At 43.7% G+C, this 13,469-nt stretch overlaps 1 protein-coding gene across 10 annotated transcripts in view; it reads left to right on the forward strand.

Annotated features, from left to right (window-relative positions):
- The first annotated feature begins 8,593 nt into the window (after positions 1-8,593).
- Positions 8,594-13,469, forward strand: part of ATP6V0A1 (ATPase H+ transporting V0 subunit a1) — a 41,099-nt gene continuing 36,223 nt past the window's right edge. For 2 of the 10 annotated variants that reach the window (XM_060281462.2, XM_060281463.2), the window contains exons 1-4: positions 8,594-8,839; positions 11,321-11,482; positions 12,339-12,417; positions 13,194-13,291. In XM_060281462.2, coding sequence (XP_060137445.2) covers positions 11,366-11,482; positions 12,339-12,417; positions 13,194-13,291 — 294 coding nt within the window. In that variant the 5' untranslated portion in view covers positions 8,594-8,839; positions 11,321-11,365. Of the gene's footprint in view, positions 8,867-11,320; positions 11,483-12,338; positions 12,418-13,193; positions 13,292-13,469 lie in introns of all 10 variants that reach the window. The other 8 variants (XM_088655311.1, XM_088655312.1, XM_035134444.3 and 5 more) reach the window with 4 other exon arrangements.

Genomic DNA, 13,469 nt, shown 5'->3' on the forward strand with positions numbered 1-13,469 from the left:
CACATTCAGCTCATATGCACTTCAGAAATCCAATCTGAATTAAAAGGAGCGTTATTTGGTATAAAATGCGAAGGGAGTAGGCAAGGGAAGATCATTAGCACACTATCTGTTGCAGTTGGCAACCATCCCCAAAAGCAGGGGTCAGCAAACTTTTTCAGCAGGGGTCCGGTCCACTGTCCCACAGACCTTGTGGGGGGCTGGACTATATTTTTTTGGAGGGGGGGGAAATGAACAAATTCCTATGCCCCACAAATATCCCAGAAATGCATTTTAAATAAAAGCACATTCTACTCATGTAAAAACACGCTGATTCCTGGACTGTCCGCGGGCCGGATTTAAAAGGCGATTGGGTCGGATCTGGCCCCCGGGCCTTGGTTTGCCTACCCATGCCCATAAGCAACAGTTGCCATATTCTGCAGTGTGAAAAATAAAATCCTGATTGTGAATCAAATGCAAAGGGCCTATCTGAGGATGATTCTGGCTGTTTTCTGGTGCAGCTGTTTTGCAAGTGGGTCTGATAAAGTCGGGTTGTTGTTTTTTTAAATCCTATCTACGTACCTTGGTGCACCTTGGCCTCTCCTTAGGAGACAACAAAATGTGAGAGCTGGTGGCAGTGCAGTGTCACAGCATAGGGCTTGGATGTGGGGAATGCAAAGTTCACATCCTTAGTCAACTGCTATGAAGCTTGCTGGGTTCCCTTATGTAAACTGCTATGTGCACAGTCAGTGTAGCATAGGACAGCATAAGCAAAATACAGCAAGCACCTATCCACTGCACATCTGGCTCCAGGTCTACATCCCAGCTCCACAACGGATATCAGAGAGAATGAACTGCTGCTGTCAACAAACCCAGGCATGGGTCATTCCTCTGGCCACCACAATCTAAAATCTGGACAAAACACCTAAGGCTCAAAGCAAAGAACTTCAGAATCACTGTTTCTGCTGCACATCTCAGCAGAATGATGCACCTCACCTGTGGCTGGCATCTGACCAAATACCCACAAACACTTTGGGATGGTAATTAAAGTCAGAGGAAGTTATGCTATTTGCAGAAATTACTGCCTCTAGGTCCTTGAAGTTTTACAGAACTCCATGCCAACTCTCCCACTGCCTACAGAAAATGTAACTACAAGTCGTAACTGCTGAATACTTGTGACCTTTTTCTTTATAAATATTCTGGCATGTAGGCCCGAGTAGCTCCAAGTATGCACTCTTCTCCTGCACCCTTTTACAAGGAAAAAATACTTTCCAAAACATAACTAAGACCGAAGAGCTTCTGATCATGTATAGAGTGCTTTTCCTTTGTGCATCCAATGCAGGCATAGGCAAACTCTGGCCCTCCAGATTTTTGGGACTACAATTCCCATCATCCCTAGCTAACAGGACCAGTGGTCAGGGAGGATGGGAATTGTAGTCCCAAAATCTGGAGGGCCAGAGTTTGCCTATGCCTGATCCAATGCCTACTCAACTATCTAGTGCCCTGCAATCGGGTGCCCTGCATGGGGATGGCAATGATGAGGCCTGAGGGAATCATATGGTGTGCAGTCATTTGACAGGAGAGAAATTTGAGCTTTCATTTGGGCTTGCTGGTTTGCTTACGTGGCATCTGGCTTTTTTCAAAAAAAGAAATGGAAGAAATTTGGTGCTCTCAAGTATTGAGATTTCTGAGATAGACTACAGTTCCAATTACATATGCTACAGATGTTGCGTCTACAGAATCTATGTACTCTAGACATAATCCAGAATAAATTTCCAACAACTCTTATGTTTACCAGCTGCTGTACTGAGAATGGAGGCAGGCCTGGCATTCATTCTTTATTGGCTGCAATTACAGAAATTGCCAGATAATTACCCCCTCCCTCAAATTCTCAGTGGAATGTTTACTTGCTTTAAGTTGACATAAACAGCTTTCATGTGCTGCAGTTGTCAGCATTTCAAGAATAGATTGAACTCCAACAGCATTAATTTTGAAGTACGATTGTCTCCTGAGGTGTAGAAAACTGTGGACTAAAGTGCTAAGAAAATAAAATCCTTCTTGTAAATGCTCCTGTTTAAAACGGAGAACCATTCAAACTATTTGCTTTGCCAATTGGTATTATCTGCTTGAATAAAATCATTCAGTAAAGGTAGCTTCATGTATTAATAGTAGTCAATTTTCTGTTCTCATGCAATTGTGTTTTCAAGCAGTGGCACATCTTGATAGAAGATTCTCAAGCCTTAATCAATCAGCAGTTATGTGTACATGGCCTCACTACAGTTTAGGTGAACATTGTTCTATATATCCTTTGTGAACAGAGAATACTGCCTAAAATGGAGTATGTTTGATCCATCTAGCTCAATATTGTTTGCACTGATTGGCAGGGACAGCCCTACCTGAAAATGCCAGGGACCAACTCTAGAACCTTCTGAATGCAAAACATGGGCTCTATCCCTGAATTATGATCCTTCCAAATTTTTATCCAGTAGTGGATAAAATCATACAGGTAGATCATTAAAAAGTACACCTATATTGAACCCTCCCCCCTCAAAAAAAAATTCTGACTGCCACATCTCTTGCAATACCAATGTGAGCAAGGTCACTGGATATAAGCTAATCGTTTTGCTGCTCTTCGGCAAATCTGTTCATATTTCTAATGATGATGCCCTGTTTTCTTGAACCGTAAAATAACAAATGAATATTTTTAGGAAGGTTATTTATATATCTCTGTTGCTGGTGGTCTAATTCAAGCTTTGCTTTTTAATGACCTATGGTTGTATACAAATAAAGATTGCCTGACTAGCACGACATTGGAAACAAACAGAAAAGCATGCGCACAAACCAACCAACATTTTGCAAGGTGCATTTGGCAAAACTTCCTGAATTATTCTTATGAAAGGGTGGAGATGTAGGGAGCAGCATAGTCTGCATACCTTTGCTTTTTCCATCACAATGCTTTCATCAAGCATGCAGTGGAATACATACATTAGAAATTCAGTTGCTATCCTCATGTACCCACATAACTCAGCAGCATTCTCCAACCTCCTGACCACAGCTCATGGGTACTTCAGTTGCATTTGCAAGCAGGCAGTCTCAAATTCAGTCCTCGAAAACTCCAATTAAAACCTGCCTGAGCCAGGAGAGCTGCTTTCATACCCAAGAGCATTCTTAACACACAGGAGATTTGCTGTAAAATAAAAAAATTCCTTCAGTAGCACCTTAAAGACCAACTAAGTTTTTATTTTGGTATGAGCTTTCGTGTGCATGCACACTTCTTCAGATACAGTGAAATGGAAGTTTCCAGGCACTTATGTAGAGAAGGGGTGGGGAGGGGTGGGGATGGGGAGGGGGGATCACTCAGAAGGGTGGTGGAAATGGGTGATTGACTGACTGATAGCTGTTGATGACCGCAAACGACTGCAAATGGTTTTGCATGAAAAAGCAAGGGTTGAGATGGCTGAAGATCGCTTATCATGTATAATGAGATAAGAACCCGATATCTCTGTTCAAACCAGGTCCCTCCATGGTTTTGAGCTTGGTGATAAGTTGCAATTCAGCAACTTCTCTTTCCAGTCTATTTCTGAAATTCTTTTGTAGTAAGACAGCTACTTTGAGATCTTGTATAGAATGTCCTGGGAGATTGAAGTGTTCTCCTACTGGTTTTTCTGTCTTCTGGTTCCTGATGTCAGATTTATGTCCATTTATCCTTTGGCGTAGGGTTTGGCCTGTTTGTCCAATATAGAGAGCTGAAGGGCACTGTTGGCATTTGATGGCATACACAATGTTAGAGGATGAGCAATTAAATAGTCCTGAGATGGTATGTTGGATGTTGTTGGGGCCAGTAATGGTGTTGTCTGGGTGTATGTGGCAGCAAAGTTGGCATCTGGGTTTATTGCAGGCTCTGGTACCAGTGTCCATGTTAAGTCTGGTGGTTGTATTATTGTGGGTGAGGAGTTGTTTAAGATTGGGTGGCTGTCTGTAGGCAATGAAAGGTCTTCCTCCCAGAGCTTGAGAAAGGGAGCGGTCATTGTCCAGGAGAGGCTGTAGATCTCTGATGATGCGTTGTACTGTTTTAGCTTGGGAGCTGTATGTGATGACTAGTGGTGTTCTGTTATTTTCTTTTAACAGCTATCAGTCAGTCAATCACCCATTTCCACCACCCTTCTGAGTGATCCCCCCTCCCCATCCCCACCCCTCCCCACCCCTTCTCTACATAAGTGCCTGGAAACTTCCATTTCACTGTATCTGAAGAAGTGTGCATGCACACGAAAGCTCATACCAAAATAAAAACTTAGTTGGTCTTTAAGGTGCTACTGAAGGAATTTTTTTATTTTACTTCGATCCAGACCAACACGGCTACCTACCTGTAACCAGGAGATTTGCTGGCAGTCAATTGAGCAGCATCCCCCTCCCCCAAGTGAACAATTTTATTTTTTATCAGGTTATCCCACATAAAGTGGAAACAATGACCCCTGTTCGTTTGGGGTTTTTTTGCCATATGTCGAAAATAGCAGACCATTTTATAGAAAAATATTTCCCAAGGCACGCCTGAGCAGAGGAAAAACAAATGTTCCCAGTGTTTGAGGGCGATGAGTCAGTTTTGCATGAAAAGTCTCTATTTCAAGCAGGAGCAAAGCAAGGGCATTTGCCCATATTACTCATATTGTTATGACATCTGCTTCAGAGATGCTCCAAAACGGTTAACGTTTCGTGCTGTTTTGGACGTGAGCCACTATATGAGGAAGATGTATGGACTTTAAAATGTTTGTCAAAGTAAAAAATGTTTACAAAAAGTTCTAGAAGTCTCATTGCTGATTAGAAGGCTGAAGTATTTTTACAAAACACACACACACACACCACAAAACATTGTTGGATGAGAACTTTAGATGTTTATGCCTTAATGTGCAAGCATTACAAAAAAAGAAAATCTTCCCTCTCCAAAGGTTATAGTGTAGTAAGTACACAACTAGGTCTGGAGAGAACTGAGTTTAAAGTCTGCTAAATCCCAAAGCTCATTGAGTAATCTTGACCTCATAATACTTTCAACCTAACCTATTTCACAGGCTTGGGGAGAAACACACACACAGTGCACATTACTGCCCTAAACTCCTCTGAGAAGCAGCTGGATAAAAATCTAAGAGACAAAAAAATATTTAAAGCTTTTCCTTGACAGAAACTCTATACACTTTACAGGTTCACGACAGGCAGAAATTCAACCTACAAAGCTTTGCTCATGAGGAAGGGCTGGAGAAGCTGCACCTACTAATTTCTCCTCACTATACTGCTGTTAGGCACCGTACCCCTAATGAACAAAAGTAACCATGAGGACAAAAAGAGTAATAAAAATAAATTCTACTCACAGCACAAAGAAGTCCTTTTCCCTACAGGTCTTCAGGCATCTCCAAATGCACAGAAAATTAAGTGATCTTTTGTTCCTTTCTGTATTGTTATAAGAATTTTGAGGTCATATATATATATAATAATTGTTCATAAAACATGTACATGAATGTACAGAAACATGTCTGAAGCAGCACAGGAAGACAGGCCTAACTGACACCATTTTGACTCTCTCTCTGACCAGGTGTTCCTCTGCAAGGAAGAAGGGGGGTGGGGGGAACCTTCTCATTGTCTCAGGAATTAAAGTGATAATCCCTGGCATCCTGATACCTGGGTGCCAGACAAAAGGGTGTGATTAACTTGGCTGGGAAACAGGGAAATGTAAATATCTCTCTTTTTTGTTGATTAGGTTTTGGGGGCAGGGGGCAGGGTCCAGGATGCTCAGATTACTGCCACCAGACCTCCCCTTTCATGATGTACCTATGATGAATCTAGGGAGAGGGGTCTTGGGCTACACCCCTTCTGTGACATATGGATGATGCTTCTGGGGGGTGGGCTGAAACCAATTTCAAATTTCTTTTTAAGGGCAGGACACCTTTGTTTGGGGTTCCTTCCTTGTTCTCCTGCGTGAGAGGAAGGACCCTGTTGCAACAGCGAAAATAAAAAGTGCCTTGCTTCGTACGTCCTGGTTTGGTCTCTGTTATTTGGTGGGCAGGAGACGCTTAAATTCGTCTGCCTGCCAGGATACCTGGACTCTACCTGGGTCAAGGATCCACTTATTCCTAGGACCGTGTAGCTCCGCAAATTTTTACAACAGTATCGCATTCCATCTCTGTGGACTTCTCTCACTTTTACAGCTTCCATAGTTTCTCCTGGGGGGGATTTCTGTCCTGCACCTTAACAAGGCCTATGTTACCCAATTTCCCACAGGAAACACAAGCTTTTCATGAAGGAGACTAACCAGATTATTGTGCAGTAGCTTTGCAGCTGAGCCATGCTATATAAATATTATTTCAGGTTGGGGGCCTGTACGGACTCACCAGGAGAAGGACATGGCCTCCTTTTGATGCCATACAATTGATAAGACTGGAGGAAAATGGTGGCAAAATTGGGGGAGGGGAATTATAACCTGAGCTGTACAGCATCAAGAGACGGAATTAAATTTATCATTAGGAAGATACCTGCTGCAGCAGACCAAACACTTTATCAGGGCCGGCTCTAAGGCAAGGCTGGGTGGCGCAGGGCCGCCAGGGGGGGCGCCGCGTGGCTTCACCCGCTGCAGCGGCGCTGCGCCCGCCAGACAGCCGCGGTGGAAAACGGGGTGGGGTGGGGCCGCTGGAGCGATCTTTGCACCACAGCGCCAGGGCACCCAATAGGCTTAAGACGGCCCTGCACTTTATCATGTTTATTGCTCTCTTCGCTTATCATAAAACTACCAATACAGTGGTACCTTGGTTCTCGAACTTAATTCATTCCAGGAGTCGGTTCGACTCCCGAAACGGTTCGAAAACCAAGACACGACTTCCAATTGGCTGCAGGAGTTTCCTGCACTCAAGCGGATGTTCAGCTTCCGAAAAATGTTTGCAAACTGGAACACTTAATTCCGGGTTTGCGGCGTTCGAGAGCCGATTTGTTCGACAACTAAGCCATTCGAGAAGCAAGGAACCAGTGTATACCTATGGGCACAGCTGACTCAATACATTTTGGCACCCAAGGCAGATCCCAAAATGGCACCCCCTTCCCTGCCAAGGAAGGAGTGAGGGAAGAAGGGCTATATCAAGAAGGGCAGGAATGATGGGGGAGAAATATCAACAGCAGGATCTGCTGCTCCAGTGAGTCCTGCTGCCTGAGGTGGTCCTCACCTTGCCTCAAGAGTGGGCCGGCCCTGTCTATGGGAAATCCACAAGGATATGAATTCTTCCCAGTACTATAACTGGTGTTTAGTGGAACACTGCTTCCAATTCTGGGAGCAATGTAGCCATCATGACTAGTAGGCTATAGCCTTATCTTGTCCAGTCCCCCTTTAAAACCGCCCAAGTCAGCAGCAATCACTATACCTTCTGGTCAAGAAGTGTGCCTTTCTCTGTCCCGAAGCTCCCACGTCCCACTGCTCAGTTTCATTGGATTCTGTTGTTAAAACTCTACATTCTAGTATGAGGAGATTTTCTCCCTGAACACTTTCTCCACAGCATAAACCACCCTTCTAATCTGCTATTTTCTAAACCAAGAAAGCTCCCGAACATTGCAGCTTTTCCTCACAGGGAAATTACTCTAGATCTCCCTAAATATTTTGGCAGCCGTTTTCCCGTGCTCTTTCAAGTTATTACACTATCCTCCCCCCCCCCACCTCAGAGCCCCAGTGCGATTTACAATGATGCAATGATGTTTTGGGGACTTTCTTACTTTTCTTTATGCTATAAAGAATTTAGTAGGACGGCAATGTTTAGTGAATTGACCACTTAGTTAACGCAAAAAAGAAATAAGAAAAAAAAGCTTGAATCTCTAATTAATCAGCTGAAACTCAGTACAGTGGAACCTCGGTTTATGAACACCTTGGTTTACGAATTTTCAGTTTACGAGCACCGCGGACCCATCTGGAACGGATTAATTCATTTTCCATTACTTTCAATAGGAAAGTTCGCTTCAGTTTATGAACAGACTTCCAGAACCAATTACACCCATGCTTTGGGTTAAGTACGCTTCAGGTTGAGTACTCCGTGGACCCGTCTGGAACGGATTAATCCACTTTCCATTACTTTCAATGGGAAAGTTTGCTTCAGTTTATGAACGCTTCAGTTTATGAACAGACTTCCGGAACCAATCGTGTTCATAAACTGAGGTACCACTGTACAACTAATTTCTTATCAGGTAACAGCCTTGATAATTATGAATCAATGAGAATCATAGGATTGTAGAGTTGAGAAGGACCCTGCAGGTCTAACTCCCTGCAATGCAAGAATCTCAACTAGATCATACATGTCAGACGGCCATCCAGCCTCTGCTGTAAAACCTCCCAGGAAGGAAGGAAGAAGTGTCCACCATTTCTCGTGGGAGTCTGTTCCACTGTCGAACAGCTCTTACTCTCAGAAAGCACGTCCTGATGCTGACTTGGAATCTCCTTTCCTGTAACTTAAATCCATTTGTGTTCTTCCCTTCGAGATACATCAGTCAATGAAGCAGGGGGTAGGGGTAAAGAAACCATTTTCTGAGGCGAACCCTCCCAATTGCCACGATCACAAAAAACAAGGCATGACGTCACCGGCCATGGCACGTCGCCGCCGCGACTTACGAAAGCGGTCGCCAAAATGGCGGCCACTTAAGGCAGGCAATCCAGCGAACCTTGCCCGAATGCACCACGCCGGCGCGGTCCCTGTTGCTAAGCAACGCCACCCGGCCGGGCGGAAGAAGGGAAGGCGGGCGCTGCGCATCTACGCAGGGGCGTCATCAGCGGAAGCTGGGGGGGGGGAATTGGTTGCCGCTTTGTCGGAGCAGGTGCTGCGGCTTGTTTTCGGTGCGGCGTTTAAAGGTCTGCGGCGGCGAAGCCCTTTTCAAGGTGCGGGGGAGGCGGCGCGGTGGGGCAGGGGGCGTTGAAAGACGGTTAAGACGGGGAAGCAACGCAGTGCGTCATGGGAGAGCGCGGGGCCTAGTCGAGGAGGGGTAGGGTCTGCCCTGTCCTCTGCGGTTGTGGGAGTGGGGCACGTGATTCTCCGCTTAGGGCCAGTGAGGAGAGAGAAGGGGCAGTCTGGCTGCGTTGGTGGGTCAATTAATGCGGGTGGGTCGCCTAATCCAAGGTCCCTTGGTGGGAGGGGGAAGCAGAAGGTATTACATTTGAATGTGTGGGGTGTCATTGGGTTTCAGGGGCGCCCCAGGGGGCGAGCTGGTTTCTCCCATGGGTGCCTTTGGAAAGACGTTTAAGAGTGTGGGGAGGAGGCCGGTTTCATGTTGGGAGTGATACCTGGGGCGTTGCCTTCTTGTGGGCAGTCGGCGCTGGATGGATAAGATGATGGGATGGTGATGGAGGAGCCACTTGCTAACCCATCTGTTTCTGAGAAGTAGATGTCTCCTGCTGTTTGTTATCTGTTCCCTCTTTGGGGTGGGGTGGGGACTGCTGTTCATGTTTAATGTGGAGTGACAGCAGCTTCCTGCCTTTGTGTTAGATATAAGAAGATGGAAGGCACTTTCCTGCTTGCCAAGGGGGTGAAATAAAGAGAAATTGCCCCAGTTTTGATGGGGTTGAATGAACATGGGCTCTGGCACACAGCGAGGAGATGCATTAAAGTCAGTTACAAGAATGGAGAGGTCTCTTCCCCTCCATAGAGAGTTCTCTAAAGGGGAAAGAATGCACTTCACTTTAAAAAAAAAATGAGTTGGGGGAGCTCAAGAGACAATAAAATGAAATGAAATGGAGATTCTAGTCTTAAGAATTCTTTAGACGTCTGTCTTCCACTGCTTATTAACTTTATTAATGCATTAATGCTATCCTGGTGTGAAAGCATGTGATTGAGCATGACATTTGATTCGGTTGCTGCACCTTAGCTTGTATAAAATAATAATTGCAACTATTCTTGGAGTTGGGCCTTACAAATTTGTCAGGCATTTGGGCAGATAAGCTCAAAGTTCAGTCATACTGCTGCTGTGGTGCCCTTGCAATGCCCCCATCTCTTGTTGAGTGGCTTATTGGAGTAAGATGCCAGAGTTAATTTGTAGTTTATTTTTTGGAAAGGCTCCTAGTCTCAGTAATTGTTAGCATTCAGCATGGATAATGTGTGTTGCTTTTTAACTCTTGCTGCTCAGCCATTAGTGAGCAGTAATGTCCGTGCGTTATTTTCATTGAATTAATTATGTCAGAACTTTCAAAACTTTTAATGTTGGTGACACATTTTTTAGACATGCATCATTTCACAACACAGTAATTGAATTTTACTAGCAAACTTGAGGTTAAACTAACCCCTTTCCAGCCCTGGGTGGAGCATGGCGACCGTTTGCGCAACACACCTACACCTCGCAACCGACACACTAATGTGTCGCGACACATAGTTTGGAAAGCTCTGATCTATACTATATTATAGTAAGCTATATTTTCACATGTGTTTCCCAAGTACCTCTCTCTTTTGCCCACTGATGAAAAACCAAGTGGGCAGTAGCAACACCATTCCAATCATTGATGTATTAAATGCTTACAGCATCAGTACAAAGCAAGACAAAAGTATGGACTGGATAAATCTCTACATAGTGTTTTGCCTAAACTGTTTGAAAGAGACTTTCCAAACAACAAAAAATGATTCACTTTAAAAACAAACAAACAAACCAATCTGCATATATCTGTTAATAAGTTGAAATATTTCTGGACTCTGATTAGGCCCATATCATTCTGATGTGACATTTCTTATGTCTCAAGCCTGACATTAGTGGCTCACTTTCTGTTTTATCAGCATGACTGAGGATACCACAAAACCAGCCAGACTTTACTTTCACTGGATAATCCCTGCAGACTATGACATCCGGATGTTCTCCCTTCCCTTAGTGAAAATAAGCTCTGAATCCCTATGCAACCATCGAAATCTGCTGCAGTGCTATGTAACAGTTTTTCCCTGGAGATGGCTGTCAGCTGATAGGCTGCTGCTTGTGTTTCTGGGGCAGCAGCTTGCAGAGGTGCCACATGATGGGCAGCTGGTCATGAAGCATTAGCTTGAGCTGAGAGGTGAAATTAAAAGGCAACAGCATTCTTTGAGTGCTACATAGTAGTGGTTAGTTGTGTGTGGCACATAAAAATGAGACACCATGGAATAGGCTTTCCTTTTTTTTACAATCTTTAAATAATATTTCCAGAATTTTTATGCTCTTATTTATTCAATTTGAGGTGTTCCAGTCCTAGTTTTCAATCTCCATGAGAGATATATAAGTTAATCTACAATATATGCCTTCCATGCGCCCCAAAAGGTAGAGAACAGAATTGATACCTTTCTGATGAGTCTTACATTTATCCTCCTTTTTTTTTCTCTTAAAGGCAAAAGGATTCTCACCCTAGTTTGTCTGGCTCTTCTCTCTCACTATGGGGGAGCTCTTCCGGAGTGAAGAAATGACCCTTGCGCAACTTTTCCTTCAGTCTGAAGCAGCGTATTGCTGTGTCAGTGAACTGGGAGAACTTGGGAAGGTCCAGTTTCGAGATGTATGTATCTGCCCCTGTTGGTCCACACAATTTATTGCGTTGTTGTTTGTGACAACTATTACCTATGCTCAAAGGGTTCCCCCCCCCCAATACTAGGATATAACTGAAGCTTCTTTAGATTCTGTGAAGGTATTTACTATCAATGTTGCTGCCTTTTGTTGTGGGTGATTGTTCGGTGCCCTACAATGATCAAGTACAGTGGTACCTCTACTTACGAATAACTCTACTTACGAATGTCTCTACTTACGAATGGAGCTCCATCCGCCATCTTGGATGCGGTTTAGATAGGATTTTTTCTGCTTACAAATGTTTAGATAGGGTTGCTTCTACTTACAATTTTTTTTCTCAATGCATTCCTATGGGATTTGACTTACAATTTTTTTGGACTTACGGATGTGTGTTCGGAACGCATTAAATTCGTAAGTAGAGATACCACTTTATTCAATTTCATACTTGCCTTCATAAGGTCCCAGTACAGGTTACATCAGTTTAAAAATAAAACATTAAAAACAGTATGAAACAAATTACAATCGCAAGAATAGGATGGGTCCTGAAAAGATATCTCAAATGTCAAAGGCCAGGCGAAAGAGGTACGTCTTCAGCATACAACAGATATCATACAGTGAAAGTGCCAGGTGCACCACTGTAGATAGGTAGTTCTATAACAAAGGGGCTGCTGCAGAGAATGCCCTCTCCTGGGCTGCCACTGCTCTTTGAACAGTTAAAATGTTCATGAGCTTTCTGTGACATCACACCAATATAGTTAATGGGTACAGAAGGGTTTGGAGATGGGCAACAACTGGTTTTCAGTCACTGCACACATGTGATAGAAATTATGTTTTGTTCTTTTTGACAGCTAAACCCTGATGTGAATGTGTTCCAGCGTAAATTTGTCAATGAAGTCCGGAGGTGTGAAGAGATGGACAGGAAACTTAGTATGTCATTGCTTTCTCTTGCATGTGCGTAGGCCAGGCATAGGCAAACTCGGCCCTCCAGATGTTTTGGGACTACAATTCCCATCATCCCTGACCACTGTTCCTGTTAGCTAGGGATGATGGGAGTTGTAGTCCCAAAACATCTGGAGGGCCAAGTTTGCCTATGCCTGGCATAGGCTGATGGGGCTAAATCAGTCTGGGATCCTTTAAACCTCTCCCCAGATTTTTGTGGCTAGGCTAAATAATCTGCATGTTGTATTTTGATGCAGAAATTAGAACAGGATCCAAACCATGAGAATATGATATAGAGCATGACATGATAGTTAGCAGCATAACAGATAAAATAGAAGGAAAATAGATTCCAATAGCAGCTAGCAAAAGTCTAAGATGTCCTTATTGTGTGGAAATGAACCCATAAGGTTAAAATTCCTTAGTATAGGTCTGGGGAGAGTGACATGTGATTATCTAGTCCTCATGCAATTGTTATTTATTAAAGCATGCTGCATCCATTCTACTATCATGAAATCAGAACAAAAAATTATATGGTAGTAATCTACTTTCTTTGACCTGTGATTTTTAAACTATCGTTTTATAGATTATTTAAATGAGAAGAGATGTTCATAGTGGAGGTGTTTGTGTGGTCTGATTGAATGGGGCATCAGATGATCAGTTGTACAAGGGAGGTACGCAGATTCATGAGGCCTTCTCTCATGTACCTTATGATATTACATGCTCTTCTTAAATCATCCCCTCATTACAGTTCTCCCCCTTTTTAGGGTTTGTGGAAAAGGAGATTAAGAAGGCAAATATTCCCATCACAGACACCGGCGAGAACCCAGAGGTGCCGTTCCCCCGAGACATGATTGATTTGGAGGTAAATAACACTGTGGCTTGTAAAATCATAGCACCTTGGGGTTTTGCAAGGCTTATTTCTCTTGATACAGGGCTGTGAAAAGTGAATATTGAGTGGGAAAATCAGATTGCAGAGGAAATAGCTAGAACTGGGTGCTGAATAGAGTTTTACATAAAAGTCTGGGGGAAGACCCTGACAT

The sequence above is a fragment of the Zootoca vivipara genome, chromosome 12, assembly GCF_965207765.1.
Source record: "Zootoca vivipara chromosome 12, rZooViv2.hap1.1, whole genome shotgun sequence".
NCBI classification, from domain to species: domain Eukaryota; kingdom Metazoa; phylum Chordata; class Lepidosauria; order Squamata; family Lacertidae; genus Zootoca; species Zootoca vivipara.